The 19295-nt window shown below is 44.5% G+C and overlaps 1 protein-coding gene across 1 annotated transcript; it reads right to left on the bottom strand.

Moving 5' to 3' along the window:
- Positions 1–1892: 1892 nt before the first annotated feature.
- On the bottom strand, positions 1893–19291 carry OTUD3 (OTU deubiquitinase 3). The gene is made up of 8 exons (XM_044995903.1): positions 19065–19291; positions 17003–17151; positions 15871–15983; positions 12234–12356; positions 11317–11442; positions 10465–10561; positions 7407–7594; positions 1893–6222 (listed from the first exon to the last, which is right to left on the bottom strand). The coding sequence occupies exons 1-8, from the start codon at positions 19289–19291 to the stop codon at positions 6046–6048; spliced, it is 1200 nt and encodes a 399-aa protein (XP_044851838.1). The 3' UTR covers positions 1893–6045.
- Positions 19292–19295: the final 4 nt, after the last annotated feature.

Genomic DNA, 19295 nt, shown 5'->3' on the forward strand with positions numbered 1-19295 from the left:
ATGATTCTCCTACCCACCTTCCCCTCAAACTTACCCTTCAATTGAACATAGCGACTTGCCCTTAAACCACTTGTTCACTTTCCCTTCTAACGAACACTCCAGACTCTTCTAGCGCCACTGAAGGGCCTTTGCTTTCTGTTGTAATTTAGAGGTAGAGGCTCCTCCCATTATAGCGAGTACTTAAATTTCATCTTAATGGGAATTGCAAACAATTGTCACAGAGAAAGATTAGATGGCTCAATTGCTAGAGAAGATTCATCCTGAACTACCTTCTAGTGTTGCATATGTGATGGAAGGCTCCAGTTCTTTTATTTTAGGCACCAGCACAGCAAAACAAAAGAGGATAAATGAAAACAAGTTAAACAAGCTGGATTTGTGGCCCAGATTCAGCAAAGTGCTTTAAAGGGATGGGATTACACACATGCTGCAGCTAAGCATATACTGGAGTCCCCTTACCTCCACTAAGGAAAAGTTTGTAGCTGCTTATAGTAACAAATGAGTTGAAAAGACAGATTAGAAAGAGGTGGTTTATCATTTTCCTTTTGTGTTTGGCAGTGTTTTGTATCCAGGCAGCTTCACCTGTTAGTCACTGTGCCAAAACCTACAGACAAGAGGAAAAAAAACATTTTTAAAAGACTCATGGATTTAAAAAATCCACCAGAGTAATACAGAAATCAGGCCAGGGAAACTCTGTTAGACTCCCTTTAAAACCACCCAGGTTTCAAGGTGACAATACTTTTACCAGCTGGGATTCATCTACAGGGCATAAATCACTTCCCCAGACACATCATCTTAGCAATTGGGGATAACTCAAGGTTCATCATTCTCACTACTGCTCAGAGGAGCTGGGTCTTGCTTGGTGCACTTCCCTGCTTCTTATGCATCTTCAAAATTAACAACAGCCAGGAAGAGTCATTTTGAGCTTTGTTAAAAGTAGTGATTATTGGTGTTATGGCTTCAGCTAGCTGTCTAAGGCAGGCCTGCCTTCATTCACTGGTAACTGGTTTGTGGTATCGTCACTGAATGAAGTAACATAACTCATGGATTGGCTTGTAAACCATGATCATTAGTGGTGGTCTTTGAGCAGGTCTAGTATAGATGTAGGAAGATCTTGGATGTTTGACATAGATAATTTCCTGGATCTACAGTGTAAGAGTAACTTGTTTTACGGTTAGCACCCAGCAATGCTTAAATTTTTCAAACCCCATAGAACTTAGCCCTGGTCTACACTGGGGGTTGGGGGAAGAAATCGATCTAAGTTATGCAACTTCAGCTACATGAATAATGTAGCTGAAGTTGACATACTTAAACCTACTCACCACAGTGATTCAATTGCTGCCACACCCCCCGTCGACTCCTTCGACAGGAGAGTGCTCAGGGATCGATTTATCGCGTCTAGACTAGATGCGATAAATTGACTCCCATTGGCTCGATCGCTGCCCGCAGATCCGGTGGGTAGTGTAGACATACCCTTAGAGGGTAGTTTAAGACATGAAGGTAGTAATCCTAGAACTACGTCGCTATGGGAAAGTGTACGCAATCCATGCCCTGCTCTAGCTTTTCTGCTGCAGGGTTGTTAATTTGGCCCTCGTTATAGCACAATACCATTGTGGGAAGGGGTGGCAAAATGGAGCTAGCCAGCTCCTGAATAGAGTTGGTGTTGCACAGTTCATGACCAGCCCAATGGGAGGCAAGCACTTAGTGTCTCTGTTCCTCCTCTGTAAAATGTAGATAATACCGCTGCTCTACCACCAGGTGTTGAGGATAAATACATTGAACACTGAAACACTCCCATACTATAATAATGGGGACCAGATCAGAACCAGAGAGAATCAGATTGCTTGGGTGTGTTGGCTAGTACATTCTTACTCAACAAAATGAAGTGAGCCAGCTTTTAGTAAATCTGAAAATTTTGCCTTTAATCTGTACTTGAGCAATATACAAAAATCCATTCTCCTAGTTCATGGCACATCTTTGCAGCTTCTATTGCACTATGTATTCAATTAAAAGAGACAGACATTTGGTTTGCCAGGGGCAGAAGCCCCACAGAATGCTCTGAAGTAGGAAGGAAAAGAAGATCCCTACTCAGTTTCAACAGAATCCAAGGGAAATTAGGAACAGCTGGAGCATTACTATAGATGCAAATACTACAGGTCATGTGACTTTTCTAAAATTCAGGCACTGCAGATGAGGTAAAACCTCTGGTAAGTCAACAGATGGACTGACCGCCCTCCAAGGAGGGTTAAGGTATCACCAGAAAGAAACTAGAATTAGTGCACAGCTAAAGACAGGGGACACCTCCCTGCCACTTACACTCGAACCCAAGCCTGCTTTTGTTACCATGTGCAACCTCCAGCCAAGCGTTTATTACTTTCAGTGTAATTTAACTGCTGTGGGGGGTATTTTCTCTTTACGTTTCCTGGAGGAAGGTAGTGGATCGGTAGCATTAAAGAACAATTGACCACATGCTCAACCTGCACAGTTTGGCAATAACTGTTTGTCTACACTTACAGTGCTGTAGCGCATAATGAAGATGCTACCTCTGCCGATGGGGAAGCTCTCCTGTCAGCAGAGGTACTCCACCTCCCTGAGAGGCAGTCGCTATGTTGATGGGAGAAGCCCATAGCATGGGCTACAGTGAGGACTCGGTCAGTGTAACTAACAGTTATACAGACATAGGCTTGGTTTACATTACCAATTTAACTCCATCAAAGTCAGTGGAGCTATGCAAGTTTCCACTCCTGAGCTAACCCTCTATCCAAATAGGTATATCACAAGCAGCCGTAGTACAAGCTTCAATGTTTGCTAAACATCTCTTGAAGGACTCCAGAGGTAATCAATATTCATTCAGTCCTGGCCTTCAAGTGCCCATGATGATAGTATCTTTCTAGCAGGACTGAAACTTATTCAGTTCACCTCAGCCCCTAAACTACCATTTATCTGCATCCAGAGAGATCTAGAGTTGGAAGTCTCCATATGCCACTGCCTATCCTGAGCTATTTAAGTCCCCATCTAGCATTAAGCCCAATGAGTTTTGTACAAAAGTAGCCACCTTGATAAAACCAGAGGATTCTCGAGCAGCAGGCTTCTTGGATGGAGATGGTCTCTGCTACATGGGTGGGAACTGATGTCAATGTATGATGACAAGCGGAAAATCGCAGAGCTCATCACCCCAGTGCAAAGACACCCAATGCCATGTAGCACAGTAGACTCCATACCAAAGAGCTTGACAATAAAAGCTATAAGGGAATGAACCCAACTCATTCGCTGCTCATTTTCCTGCTGATCTTCTCCCTGTGAAGGCTATTCACAGTCTGCCACCTAGAGGGCAACTGCCAAATCTTTAGCCAACAGGCACGAAAGCAAGGTCCTGGAGGAACAAAGTACAGGGAAACGAACAGGAGTACTTGTGGCACCTTAGAGACTAACAAATTACAGGGAACTCATCTGCCAGAGATGTTCTAGATCTTAAAGGCAGGAGCATTTCCATCAGCCAGACCAGAGAGTCTATACCACAGAGGGCAGGAGAGTTTGGGACCCTCAACTACTGCAGGTTAGATTTCTTGGCACAGCTTGCTGGAGTGAAGTTGTTTTGTGAAAGCACTCAGTCAGCCCAGTGCAATAAGAGCTTTGTTTAGTTCATTTACACTTGCAATAGAAAATGCTTTCATCTGCATATTCAGTTTCAGGTACCATAGTTAAGTCTTTGAATGTATGATCACTCTTCCCCCTGCCACTAAAAATCTGGTAGCTCTGCATGAAAAAGCCAGCCCGATGAATCTCTTCAAGAACAAGATTGAACTTTACAGGGTCAGTGATGGAGGCAGCTTCTGTGCTTATGGTAGAAGCAACCGTCATCTAGTAGCTATATTTTCTTTCAGAACAACTGTCTCCTACCCCTCATCCAGAATTGGATGGACAAACAATCCTCTAATCAGCTGACTCAAGAAAAAGCTACATGATTCACAAAGAATATCAAGAATCCAAATCCTAGTTATACAACTGACAAACCAGCATTGTCACTTCAGCTCAGATGTTTGTCTAGCCACTTACAGAAACAGTCTCTCTTACCTACATCAAAACATACTGGGGCTAAGCAAGGAGGCAACCCCTTAGTGACCTGTAGATACAACCTTGCTAAGGCATTTTCCCCACTGTTGTAAATACCTTTTACTTGCTGCTGGTTAAGTGACGTGCCCTTTGTCAGATTCACTGCTTTATCCTTTTTCCTCCCACCCCCCAGGCTCCCATCTCACTAGCAATCCAAGCAGCAAAGCACAAAGTTGCTAGGTGTTCATAATCACTTCCGGAGTCTGTGCAACCCATAGCTGGGTGGAAGAATGGCTTCCAAAACCTGGACTGATCGGCCAGTAATGTACCTCTTGACCAGTTAAATGCAGCGTGACATCTCTCTAAGCAAAAGGGCTGCTTTTCATTCTATTCACTACCACCAAGCAGCTTTTTAAACTCCAAGGTTAGCGGTCACAGTTCTACTTTTCTCCTACAACCGTTAATATTGCTAGCATACCAAACAGAGCACCATTTCGTCTAGTGCTTCACATTTTACTGATATACAGTAAGAGGAAACCAAGAACCACTAACTAAGACTTCGGCAATTAAGCCAAAGGGACATTTGTATGTTTCATGTCTACACATGTTCTAGTACCAATGTAGGATGACTAAGACCTCTAGGATCACTTTTCAAAGCTCATCTCAAACATTCTGTTTAGACTTTATTCTGAGTATGGTTTCCTCCCCTCCCCGCAATCCTTCACTTTTTAAAGCTTGATGCCGGTCCAAACACTTGAGTGATGTCCAATGCTTCACACCATCAAATTAATAACTATGGAATTCGGCCCTAGTTTAGGCCAGGCTCCTAATCTTTGTGGAAAGCAGCAAAGGGTTCAGACTCTAGTTATCAATTATACTGTGTGGTGCGTGGTGACCGTATCCCAGAGGAATTGAAGCTAGGAAAAGCTTGATTTAGGAGGAATAAAGCAGGCAGGTCTCCCAGTGCTTCCCAGGATTTTTGATCCATTGGCTACAAGTACTTAGTTTGGAGATTAGACAGTCAAGTTCCCTTTTTGGACTCTCGCCCTTAATGCTCAGGAACGAGGCGGAGGATGGTCCAAACACCAGCATATCTTTGTTACTATACAATAGAAACCTTACACCTGCTTATGGTAAAAGATCATCTTATTAAACCTCACCAGATTGGGCGAATCCACCTGGCAACCTCGGGAATACATTGGCGTCTCCCTATTATTATTGGAGCAGCGTTGTCAGAAGGGGAACTCAGTTGCCAGCAGATCAGAGCATCTACAGACTTAAGAGTTCACCCGCTCTGTGGAAAAAAACAAGCATAGACCCAACTATCCCCATCTCCCTGCGTATACCTATCTCCTAATAGTTAGCAGCATTTAGCATATGTCTTGGTGCAACAAAAGCAAGAGCAGCTCTGTCTGGACTATAACTTGCTATCAAGTTACAAGCCGGGAGGGAAAGGAATCTAACATGTCTAGTACAGCATTTGGCTGATCAGCTTTGAAAGGGATTTGGGAATTTTGTCCTAATCTACTTTAATAGAGAAAGAAGAGTTCCTGAGTTGGGAGCAGTTAAAATGTTCCTGCACAGTAATTTAAAATAAGAGCTCTTCCATGCTTGAGCTTAGAAAAATGTAGTCAGAGTTAACTTAAGTAATATTGTGACATCTCCAAGCAAAATTCACACAAGGTGTGTGGGGTGATGGATCAAGGTTGAATAGACTCTGTCTCGGGAATAGTAAAAACAAGTGTTGATGTTTTCACTTTGCTTAACCTTGATTGCCCATCCCTCACAAGCTTGGCTGATGTTCTTTAGTGTTACTGAAGAGTTGTTCTTCCCACAGCTGGAGAACCAAAGACAACTTAGCATATGCTAAGAGAACCCCATAGAAACATTGTTTAAAAATAGTGGGGTGCTTGGGAATCTGCTTTGAAGATGGCTTTGTCTGATCAGTCTTATTTGCCATTCGCCTATTCCATCAAAGACCACACAATACATCAGTCATATGTTCAGCGCTGCCAGGGTCTTCACCAGGGTGACTTGTGTATCCGAGTCTGTCTCACTCCTGTTGTTATCTGCATTGTTACTCCGGTTGGCCAGGACTTTCTGCCGGTGCCTTTCTTCTTGCCGCTTCTTTTTCTCTAGCCGCTGCTGCTCCTTCCTTTGTTTATTGGATACCTTAAAAGGAAGAGTCCAACAGTAAATACACCTTCAAACACCCATAGGTAGGGCCCTACCAAATTCACAGTCATGGGATTTTTAAAGTCATAAATTTCATGATTTCAGCTATTTAAATCTGAAATCTCACGGTGTTGTAACTGTAGGGGTCCTGACCCAAAAAGGTAGGGGTGTGTGTGTGTGAGAGACAAGGTTATTGTAGGGAGGGTTGTGGTACTACTACCCTTACTTCTGCGCTGCTGGTGGTGGTGGCGCTGCCTTCAGAGCTGGGCAGTGGCAGCTGCTGGGAGCCCAGTTCTGAAGGCAGAGCTGCCACCAGCAGCAGCGCAGAAGTAAGGATGGCATGGTATGGTATTGCCACCCTTACTGCTGTGCTGCTGCCGTCAGAGCTGGGCGGCCAGAGAGTGGCGGCTCCTGACTGAGGGCCCAGCTCTGCAGGCAGCAGTAAGGGTGGCAATACCATACCATTCTTCTGTGCTGCTGCTGGCGGCGGCTCTGCCTTCAGAGCTGGGCTCTCGGCCAACAGCCACCGCTCTCTGGCCTCCCAGCTCTGAAGGTGGTGAAGAAGTAAGGGTGGCAATACTCCAACCCCCATAAAATAACCTTGTGATCCCACCTGCAACTCTTTGGATCAGGACTCCCAATGAGAGAAACTCCGGTCTCCCCTGTGAAATCTGTATAGCGTAAGGTAAAAGCACACAAGACCAGACTTCATGGAGGGAGACCAGATTTCATGGTCCATGACACTTTTCATGGCTGTGAATTTGGCAGGCTCTACCCATAGGCCCTGCTCAACAGACAAAGGAATATTCTGTGTTCTATAGCAAAGGGAGGCAAACAAAATCATATTAAAAGCACAAGGTTACAAAGCAGAGGCCTGAATGTACCCACACAGCCCCTCTCCCAGAATTTGAACATCTTCTTGGTTGAGAAATCAGAGGCCACATGATAGTGTAACATTCTTGTTTTCCATTGTCAGAAGAGCATGGTCTGACACAGATCAGATCGCAGCAGTACAGCTAGCAAATTGAGGGAGTGCATTTCTTGCAGCAATACAGCAAGTTTGTATACATGGGCAAAATGTATATTAATTCCAGGATTAAACCTTAATCAAGGAGTTCACCAGAATGTCAGAGTTCCTCTGAACCTACAGCTGACCTGCTCCCAGCCCTCCCGAGGGATACCTTTGGGAAATGTTTTTTGTTGGTTTGATTCTCTTCATCCGGACTAGCCTGTGTCTTGTTGTTTTCTGTTCCATCCTGCTGCAATCCCTGATTTCCAAAGATTCTGGTGCCACTTCCATTCTCCTCCCACAAGGCTGAGCTCTGTGACTTCTGACTTTTGGCCTGGGTCTCATATTCCTCTTCAGAATCTATTAAAGGAAGACATTTCACTCAGACACTGATACAATCCATCTCTTGGTTACAGAATGTCACTGGGTTCCTAATGGGCTTTCTACAATGTTTTAATTTTTGGGGGGTGGCATATGCTGCTTAAACTACTTAGCTAGTTATGGGGCTGCTCATGGTAACCAGTTTATGGAGCCCACAGATTTTTTTTGACCCCTCAAATTTCACACCCATTGCAAAGTTCAGAAGAGGACCATATGTACAAGAACGTACTTGATCCTTGTTGCCTTTCAGTAGCAGGCTTTTATTAACTTTGTGGGGAAGATCTCCTCAGGACCTAAACGTCCCAGGTGAAGGGACACCAGAGGCCTGAGTGCAATAGCAGGTTTAGAATCAATTAGTAAACGCTGAAAATCCATTTATTTGAGGGACTGAATGGCTGAAGTGGAGCCTTGTAAATGTTATGTCATCGGCACAAACCCAGCGCAGGTCGGTTGGGGCTAGCTGCTTGCTGTCCTGGATGTAATCAGTTGGTGGGCTCACTCGAGTTCCTAGCATAGTCACTGAAACCAGCTTCATAGATGGCACCACACTGGAAGCTTCAGCTAAGACACCAAGCACTGATCGGAGTAGAATCATAGAATCATAGAATTCAAGATCAGAAGGGACCATTATGATCATCTAGTCTGACCTCCTGCAAGATGCAGGCCACATTAGCCGATCTACCCACTCTTTTAGCAAGCGACCCCTGCCCCATGCTTCGGAGGAAGGCGAAAAACCTCCAGGGACACTGCCAATCTGCCCTGGAGGAAAATTCCTTCCCGACCCCAAATATGGCGGTCAGCTGAACCCCGAGCATGCGGGCAAGACTCTCCAGCCATACCCTCTGAAAGAGGTTAAGAATATCATATCATTGACCCAATTTGACCCAATTAAGTACCAGTTTGGCACTTAATTGACCTGTTGACTAAGCCCATTATCCTATTATACCATCTCCTCCATAAACTTATCTAGCTTGATCTTAAAGTCATGGAGGTCCTTCGCCCCTACTGTTTCCCTCGGTAGGCTGTTCCAGTATTGCACTCCCCTGATGGTTAGAAACCTTCGTCTAATTTCAAGCCTAAATTTCCTGACTGACAATTTATATCCGTTCGTCCTCGTGTCTACATTAGCACTGAGCTGAAATAATTCCTCTCCTTCCCTGGTATTTATCCCTCTGATATATTTAAAGAGTGCAATCATATCTCCCCTTATCCTTCTTTTGGTTAAGGAAAACAAACCGAGCTCCTCAAGTCTCCTGTCATACGACAGGCCTTCCATTCCTCGGATCATTCTAGTGGCCCTTCTTTGTACCCGTTCCAGTTTTAACTCATCCTTCTTAAACATGGGAGACCAAAACTGCACACAATACTCCAAATGAGGTCTCACCAACGCCTTATATAACGGGACTAGCACTTCCTTATCCCTACTAGAAATACCCCGCCTAATGCAACCCAAGACCGCATTAGCTTTTTTAACGGCCACATCACATTGCCTACTCAGTCATCCTACGATCAACCAGGACTCCCAGGTCCTTCTCCTCCTCCGTTACTTCCAACTGGTGCGTCCCTAGCTTATAACTAAAATTCTTGTTAGTCATCCCTAAATGCATAACCTTACACTTCTCACTATTGAATTTCATCCTGTTACTAATACTCCAGTTTACAAGGTCATCCAAATCTCCCTGGAGGATATCCCGATCCTTCTCCGAATTGGCAATACCTCCCAACTTGGTGTCGTCCGCAAACTTTATCAGCCCACTCCTACTCTTGGTTCCCAGGTCAGCAATAAATAGATTGAATAAAATAGGACCCAAAACCGAACCTTGAGGAACTCCACTGGTAACCCCCCTCCAACCCGACAGTTCCCCTTTCAGTACTACCCTCTGCAGTCTCCCCTTTAACCAACTCCTTATCCACCTCTGGATTTTCATTTCGATCCCCATCTTTTCCAATTTAACCAATAATTCCTCATGCGGTACCGTATCAAACGCCTTACTGAAATCCAGATATATTAGATCCACCGCATTTCCCTTGTCTAAAAAATCTGTTACTTTCTCAAAGAAGGAGATCAGATTGGTTTGGCACGATCTACCTTTCGTAAATCCATGCTGTAATCTATCCCAGTTGTCATCGGCCTCCTGCTCCTTAACCACTCTCTCTTTCAAAATTTTTTCCATTACTTTGCATACTACAGATGTTAAACTAACAGGCCTGTAGTTACCCGGGTCACTTTTTTTCCCCTTCTTGAATATAGGAACTACATTAGCTAATCTCCAGTCCAACGGTACAATCCCCGAATTTAGAGATTTATTAAAAATCAACGCTAACGGGCTAGCAATATCACTCGCCAATTCCCTTAATATTCTAGGATGAAGATTATCCGGGCCCCCCGATTTACTTCCGTTAAGCTGTTCAAGTTTGGCCTCCACCTCAGATACCGTAATGTCTACCCCCATATCTTCATTCCCATCGGTCCCTCTATCACTATTCCTTAGCCCTTCATTAGCCTCATTAAAGACCGTGGCAAAATATTCATTCAGATATTGTGCCACTCCAAGATTATCCCTAATCTCCACTCCGTTTAAAGTTTTAAGCGGTCCCACTTCTTCCTTCTTGGTTTTCTTCCTATTTATATGGCTAAAAAACCTAGAAGTTTAACCTTATCCCCTCACAGGTGATCCTTTTATGCTAGGGCTGAGGCACCCTGGTGGGACATCTGAGGAGAAGCTTGCTCTGCTGCTGCCAGTGCTATCCCTGTCATGTGGTTAAGGAGAGCACCTCTGTCTTCAGTACCCTCCTGCCAGCATTTTTCAGAAGCACAAGAGTTTTTAAAAAATCCTCCATTTACTTACAGATTCTTTTCACTTCGTTCACTTGGAGAACAGCAAATATTGCAGAATCAATATCGTAGTTCTTCACTTCCAGAATCTGAATGATTAAATCAACATCCTAGCCACAAATAGAGATGTTAATACGTGGGTTAGACTTGAACCCCTCAGACTTGTTAAACAATTATCTATACATTCTAGCTAAAAGCAAATCTTGTTTGAGAAATTCTTATAAGCTTCCACATTTCTGCTTTTCAGTAGGGCACAGTAAGTGACAAATCTGATTTAAACTCAGCAGCCGAATCCAAAAAACTCAGTTGACTGCACAGTCATGCACACGAGTGCTGATGTGCTAAGGTATAGCCCGCATAATCTAAGTACTTCAGAGTACTAGAGAGTCCCTGCTCTATGTCTGTATGTCCCCGAGGAATATGGAGCCCGATTCTTGGTCGGCCCCTAGGAACTACTATAATACAGATGACAATCTACAGGGACAGTGCAGCTGCTGATTACAGCTGTTTAACAATGATGGCCAAAGTGACTAGGGATTTTGGGTGCTCACCTTATGATACCTTAAAGGGCCTGAATTTCAGAGAATGGATGCTCAGCACTTTCTGAAAATCTGGCACCTTCAAGGGGCCTCAAGCTAGACATGCCAAAAAAAAAAAAAATCCTGCAATACACTTCATCTGTAGCTAATGCACCTGTATTATGAAGCATATCCCTTGAAAGCCCTGACCAGTGACTTGCAGCTCTGGTGCTGAAACTGCTCAGCAGCATCAGCCCATGAACCATTTGCAGGTCAACTTTCATGTAATAAAAGGTGCCCTTTATTGTGTGCATCACTCCGAAATGAAGACTAGACTAAATACTGACCGAACACCCGGTTGCATTACAGACTTTTTGTACAGCATCTTCCACTTCATTCTCTAACTCCTCTTCAGATTTGTCCTTCTGTGGCTTGATCTTCTCCCTCTTATTGGATTCATTTTTACACAGCATCTGCAGTGACAAGGAAACCATGAAAACTACCAGCCTGGGTCAAATCAGAGTCCCATAGCATATGAAGAGACTGTCATTTCAAGACAGGACAAAGGAAACCTAGTGCTGACCATTGAACTTGGCTAGAGAATTAAATACCTTTGCCTGGGATGTTCTTTATTTAAAAAACAAAAAACAAAAAACCAACCTCAAACTGGATAATTTTCCATTGTCATTTCCACCGTTGCCTGAGTCTTGCATTATATGGTGAAAAGCTTCTGATGCTATAGGATTATGTATAGCAAGCAGACTTCATAAAAGAAAATTTCAAGTATTGAACCTCATTTAAAGGTGCATGTTGTACAGCTGCATGCACCGTGACTCCAGGACAGCTCACTCTTACCCTCCATAGTTAATGAGGGGCAGTGATGGCTCTAGAGTGAGGCTGTTTCACCTTCAAGTCCCCCCCTTGGTTTTTTACATGTTTACAAGGACATTTGGGCCCTCAGTACTGATCAGAGCCAGGACTAGAATTCAGAAGTTCCCGGATCCCAGTCCTGTAAACGTAGAAACTTTCTCCAACAGCCTGCTAAATGGACATCACCAACTATAATGACCAAGGGATATTTTTTGTGTCCCCAATGCTCAACACAACACAGTCAATGAGAGGGTGCCGCATGCACACGCGCACACACCATCGATGACAATCACTTTTGACATATTCAATCAAATTGAGCTAGCAGAAACCGGAGACCCAGACTCTGGTTTGACGCCCACACCAGACCAGAGGAGCTCGTTCTGTCATCACCGACCTCCGTCTGAAGATGTGAAGGAGCTTCAGAGTTGTCATTTATTCTCCGCACACTATCGTAGTGCTCTCCATACCGATAGGCAATGTGCAGTTCCCTGGCGTTGCTTTTATCCGTGCCTCGAATCTGAGGAAGATGGAGAGATTCCCAAAAAGGCCTTGGAATTGAATCAACTTTGCATTCTGAAGAGCATCTGATTTCCCACCCCCCAAGCAGTGCTTAAGACTAATACAAAACATTGACCTAGGAAACTATCTAGATAGCTAAGACCTTTAACTAAGGAACATTTAGCCAGTAGTCCAGATGTACCTAAAATAATATCCATAATAAGCAAGCTATAGTGATAGGAAGCCACATCAGCTGCTTGATTCTTATGCCTTTAGAAATGCAGTGCTGGTCATTTTGCTCTTTAATACTAGAGCAGGCCTGGAAAACATTAAAGAAAATGAAAGTTTTCATTTGTGCCAGTCAAAGTTTAGCAATATCTGTAGAAAACATATCTAGCCTGGGAATTAGCTGCATCTAGGGATGTAACAGCTGCTAAGTATAGGTGGGCACCCAGATATTTTAAGTTACTTAAACTTTTACATAAAAGATGTTAAAGATCCCAGCTCTGAAATGGGATGCAGAGAATTAGATTTATTTTCATAACTGAATATTTGTAAGTCAGCTCCCCCTTTACTTACCTGCCAAACCAGATGACCAGTACCCAAAGCAACACAAAGAATGCTCACCCCTCCATGTTTCTGAATGCAACTAAGAGCATTTTCCTGCTCTCCTTTAGACTATATCTGTAGGAGAAGTATATGTCTGTCCTGTTAAGGATTTGAGATCTCAAACAAGTGTCCTCCATTTCTTTCTTTTAACAACTATTCACCTTCAAGTCACCAATTCAACAACTTTTTCATTTACCTCCCCATTCTCATTCCAGTATTTTTAAGTTGGTCAACATGCCGGAAGGCAACAAGATATTTTAAGCTTCGCTAGCTTTACGTCTACTTTGCAAGTCTCTTTTGAAGAAGGGTCAATGGCTACAGATCCTGCCGTTCCAAGAGGGCATCCTGATAGGAAAACCTGGACAAACTAACAAAAGGGAAGCTTCCTGCTGACGCACTGGGGCTGTAAGTAGAGTTTTGCTACAGCAAATGTGACAATAATGCAGAAAGTAATCAAAACTCACTTTTATTCAGGAAAGAGTTAGGGTGCTAATTTGTACTGGAAATAGACCTTGTTAATGAGAGCATCTTAAGCCAAAGGAGAATGGCAAAGACATCATTAGGCACAAAGCAAACTCTGTAACTCCATGTGTGATAGGCATCTCAAAAAGCATTTTTTCCAAAATAAATCAAGGGAGCTGATCCAAATCCCAATGGAAAGATGTCCAGTGACTTCACTAGGCTTTGGAGCAGGCCAAAAATGATTGAGAAATAAGTAGAGTGGGAGGCATTAAGCACTTGCTCTACCAGGATTTTTTCAGGTTGGCTGCTTTGTGCTGAAGGTGGCTCTCTTACAAGTCAACCCCCATCTGGTTCTATTGCTGAGACCAAGGACTCAAGTGAAGCATGGAAAATAAACTCCCCTAAAGACAGTCTCTCTGAGGCACAATGGCAGTTGTAGGGAGAGAGCTACACGGCTGCCCCAAAATACTTGTTCTGTGGTAGGGGACTTCCATCACTGGGGCTGTCAACTAGCACCTTTCCTCAGCACTACATTCAGCCACACAAAAGACAAGAAATCTCATCACAAGCCCTATAATAAGGGCACTGAAAATGGTCCATGAACGAGGGAACATTCAGGCAGTAATTGTTGAGGTGATGCATGATGTACTGATAAGAGTGAGCACATCAACTTGCACATTCAGCTCAAAACAATAACTTGAGTAACATATCCAGGAACTCCTACATAGTGGTTGCCTCTACATGCTCTGAGAAACCAAGTACAGTAGAACCTCAGAGTGACAAACAGCTCGAGAATGGAGGTTGTTCGTAACGCTGAAATGGTCATAATGCTGAACAAAACATTATAGTTCAGTTGTAAACTTTTGAAAGAACATTGACTTAACACAGCTTTGAAACTTTATTACAGAGAAGAACAATACTTTCCTATTGTTTTTTAGTAGTTTACATTTAACACAGCACTGTACTATATTTGTTTGTTTATTTGGTCTCTGCTGCCTGATTGTGTACTTCTGGTTCCAAATGAGGGGTGTGGTTGACTGGTCAGTTCATAATTCTGAGGTTCTACCATAGCTGAGCATTATGCTTGCTGGATTCATAGCTAGCTAATTTAGCATAGTAGAAGAATGCTTTTTCTTTAGAACGTGTGGGTTAGCTACCTAACTTATGTAGGGTCATCTAAACTCCAAATACACTTTTCTGGTTCTGAAATCCATTCAATGGTTAATTTACAGCATGCTGGAGTGCATTTAAAATGCCAGCTAGACCTTCCAATTGGTAACTGCTCTGACTCCACAGTAGACCTAATCTATGCATTTTGTTGTACTATTTGTAAAGGAGGGCTACTCCTTTACATCCACCTCACTAAAGCACGGACACACAGATGAATGATCCAGGACTGAAGAAGCTCATTCACATGCTGCTCCTCTGAATACAGAAGGGGAAGGTTCCGTATGGATTCATTCTTCTGTCATCTCAGACTTTGCCAACCTCCCAAGGGAAACGGTTAACACAGATGCTTACTATTGTATTACAGAGGATTGAGGCCAGCTAACAAGCTCTCTCAAACATCTCAGTCTCTGCATAGTCCACGTTCTTATGCTGGTGACGTTTACCTGAATGTCACTCAAAATACCGCTGGCAACCATGGCAAGTGCAAACATGCAGTACATGGTACATCCTAACAATTCATTGATTTCAGTAACACAGCAATGTAAAGCAGCAGTAGCTTTCAAGCAGTTTAGCAGTAATTAAATAGGACACATCTTAGGAAATACATAGAGAATTCAAACAGGGGATCAACCCAACTGATTTCTGCACATCCTAGAAGTTCTACATCCATGTAGCTAAACCAATACTGCTTTAGCCAATGCTAATTTGGCCTGCAGAGTTACTGCAAGAAGTTTACGGTTCTATCCACTCCATGTCACCCACAAAAGCACTAACTCAGTCTGCACTTCCCCAAAACACCAACTGATGGAGCTTCTCACACACAACAGGCATCCAAGGGCCCCGCCACAACACCAACTCCTACATTCAGTTGACCGCCTTACCACACTTATTTTTAACTCCCAACATATGTCTGCACCAAGAACCTTCCCCAACCGTGACTCGATCTAATATCAAAACAGTCATTCTACACATACGCCTGATCCTCAGGTGATGCAAGTCTCACCTCAATGGAGAGGTCAGTTTACACAAGACGATCTGGCCTGACATGCTTAAGTTTCAGATGTTCAATAGCTGTTTATTGGCCTAAATTATAGTGTCTTATCCCCCTCCTCCTTGCTTACATTTTGGGAGAAACATTGCAGGGGAGAGAGGGAAGCAAAGAGGCACTCAGCATCATACCAAAACCTAGCCAAGAGTAATTAAAACAAACAAAAAATCAGCAAATTTAACACTATCTGTATTAGTCAGCAGGAAGCTAGGCCAACGTAGGAAAGTTAAATGTTGATTCTTACCTGCCACAGAGGGGCATTGAGCTGATGAATAACCACATTCATTTGATTGTTCCTTGCAAATGCCACAATAGCATCATTGCCAGCAAATGTACCAGGCTTCGCCAAATTGGCAACTAAAAAAAAATTCAGAATAGATACAGAAGAGGTTAGAGATTTGGATTTGACACATACAGAAACACTTGTGGCTAAACAGAACCACACCTCAGCAACAAGCCTGACAGACAAATGTGATCATTCATGTTGGAATTTGGACATAAAGATTAAGAGGGTCTTTAATCACCATAGAAAATGCTCCCCTCACATATGTGAGGTTGTCAGCTCAGCAGTAACTCAGAAAGCAGCATGCCATGTACTGAATCACTAAAGCCGCTTCCTGTATCACCTGTGTGTTACTTAGGGGTTTCTCCAGGCTCTTATAGCAAAGTCTAGATAAGGCTCTGTTTTTGCTCTTATCTAGCGTTAGCATTTATATAATGTTATGGGGCAAGGCTTCCATTTAATCTGAAGTCCTACTAAAACTAAGCACCTCAGGGAGAGATTTTTCAAAGGAACCCAAAGAGTTGGGAGGGCACCCACTCACTGAAATTCAATGGCAGTCAGGCACCTAACTCACTCACAGTGAGTCTACATTGCAATTCTCAACTCAGGTAGACACATACATGTGCTAGCTCTGATCAAGCAAGCACATTAAAAACAGCAGTGTGGCCACGAGAGCACAGGCAGCGGCTTGGGCTGGCGGCCTGAGTCCAACCCAGTCCAAGATCCTAGGTACATATGTGGGCAGCTAGCCTAAGCCACCACCCACGCCACTGCGGCCACATGTACATCTGCCCGACCTGGGAATTACACCTCAGTGCAACAATGTGGATATACCCCTAGGCTTATTTTGCCTCTCCAAACTGCTCCTATATTTGGACACATACCAAGACCAGTTAGCAGCTCACGTTCCTGGCCTCCCGCCCTCCCCTAAAGCCTTGTTGGTGGAAAACTCTTGAGTATCTACATATTGCACCTGAAGAATGAATAGCTACTCTAAGGTAGCTTTGGGCTGGGGAAATGGAAGGGCAAGAGGTTTGGCTAGGGGATTAATTACACAATAACTCCTTCTGCCAGCATCCCACAGTTTCCATACCATGTCTCTCAAAGGGAACATCATCCTCAACAAAAGGTTCAAAATCCTCCCTCTGCTTTATCATGTAATCCACTGTTTCCTGGCGGTATTTCAGGTGGTTTCTGGAGTGCCCCTCAAGCTGGTCACCAAGGGCCCGGAACAAACAGTTGCTGTAGAAAGACAACACTTCAAATAAGTCTGTCTGACATGTATTTAATATGGGTGATTAATGCTGAAGTCCATGATTTACAGCTAGGAACAGTGCAGTCATGGCAGCAGGAAAATAAGCTTCCCTGCATGTCAGGCCTGTAGTGAGATGCTCACTTACTACTCAGCATCTCTGCTGCAACGGAAAGTGTTTACCTACTAGTAGCAAATGTGTACAGCTTTTAGTGAAATAGACAGCCATCCACTAAGAACACGATAGAAAACCATTGACTAGTCTCTCACGGGCCAACAACTGTCCTTGAAATTGGGGATTTGGGCACCTAATTCCTTTAAATCGCTTCAAAAATCCCAGCCAAAATAAAGGATGGGATGCTACAAAGAGCAAGTTATTGAATAGTGACACTATCCACACAGTCAACTATTCTGTTAATGCAGTAGTCACCCCTTCCCCGAAGGGTTAAGAGATAACGATAGGTATATTTTAAAGAATTGGAATGTTCTCTAACATGATAATCTCTTTAAGGGGTTGGGTCACTCAACCTGCCCTCCTCAATCAAGTACATATTGTGACATTGTGTCTTTAGCATATATATGTATAAATTATAAAAACTAACTATTTATCAGGCTAGAGAGCATTCAACTGCTATTCAAAATACAGGTAGCAGGACTGATAGAAACATACCAGAGATTAAAAAGTCAATGAGACACCTAACAGGCACAAGCCAATATAAAATATGAGGGTCAGTCCACCACTGAGAACCTAATCACCCCTGGAACAGAAAAGGAGGCTGAGATTCCCACCACTGTGATGTCCTGGGACTCTGGTTCAGGGGCCTCCATCTTCCAGAGCTGCCTCTAGCCCAGGGGTCGGCAACCTTTCGGAAGTGCTGTGCCAAGTCTTCATTTATTCACTCTAATTTAAGGTTTCACATGCCGGTAATACATTTTAATGTTTTTAGAAGGTCTCTTTCTATATGTCTATAATATATAACTAAACTATTGTTGTATGTAAAGTAAATAAGGGTTTTAAAATGTTTAAGAAACTTAATTTAAAATTAAATTAAAATGCAGAGCTCCCGGACCGGTGGCCAGGACCTGGGCAGCGTGAGTGCCACTGAAAATCAGGTCACGTGCCGCCTTCGGCACAAGTGCCGTAGGTTGCCTACCCCTGGTCTAGCCAATAACAGTCTGATAAATGTGAAGGCTGCCCTCCCCAGAGAAAGGACTCCTATGGATAATAGAAAGAAGGGACACTCCCCCAACCTCTACCCCAGTGCTTCTGATTTTTGGGGTGTCTCCACACTTGTACCCCTGCCTCAGCTTGGATTTTTGCAGGTCTCCCTCCTTTGATTCAACTCCATTACTGCAGAGTGAAATTGGCAAGATTCTTGCCAGTTTCACAGTTGCAATAGTGTCTTGTCCTATTATAATCAAGGGAATAGAATGTGACCTGTTAGTTCTACAAGCAGCCTACACCCACCCTCCCTCAATCCTCAGCCTCTGTACAAGGCTGCAGAATCGAAGCAAGTCCAAGTACTTGTCAGTGGTGTTTGTGGAAAGGACACGAACCAGGAGCTCCACGTTGAGGCACATGGGCAGCACCAGTGCCTGGGGAGCTGAGGGCAAAGGGGGCTGTGAGCCCGGATCGGGGAAGCCAGAGGAGCTGGGCGGTTGGGTCAGGCTGCCCAGGGACAGGTGAGTGGTTTGGGGGCTGGCAGCTGGGGAGGCTGCGCGCACAGGACAGGGCCGGGGCGCTGCGTGTCCAGGACAGCAACTGCACCCCCAGGGCGTGTGCCCAGCCAGGGGGCGGGGCTGGGTGCCCGGCAGGGGGCGTGGCACTGGAGGGAGGAAGGGAGGGGGGCGTAGTGCTGGAGGGGGCCCGGCAGGGGGCGTGGCCTCGCCTCCGCGCGCTCACCCGTCGCCCGGCACCTCGCGCAGCTTGAGGCCCAGCGGCTGCAGCTGGTTGCCGAAGCTAACGAACTCCTGGGCCGCGGCACCGCCGCCGTCCTCCTCCGCGTGGGCCCGGTTCCTGCGCTCCTTGCCCAGCGCCCGGCGGGCCGCCCGCTCGTCCCGCTTCCGCTCCAGCTCCGCCTTCTTGCCCCCGCCACCGGCCCGCGCCTTGGCCGCCTGCCTGCGGGACATGACC

This window comes from Mauremys mutica, chromosome 21, assembly GCF_020497125.1.
Source record: "Mauremys mutica isolate MM-2020 ecotype Southern chromosome 21, ASM2049712v1, whole genome shotgun sequence".
Taxonomy (NCBI): Eukaryota; Metazoa; Chordata; order Testudines; family Geoemydidae; genus Mauremys; species Mauremys mutica.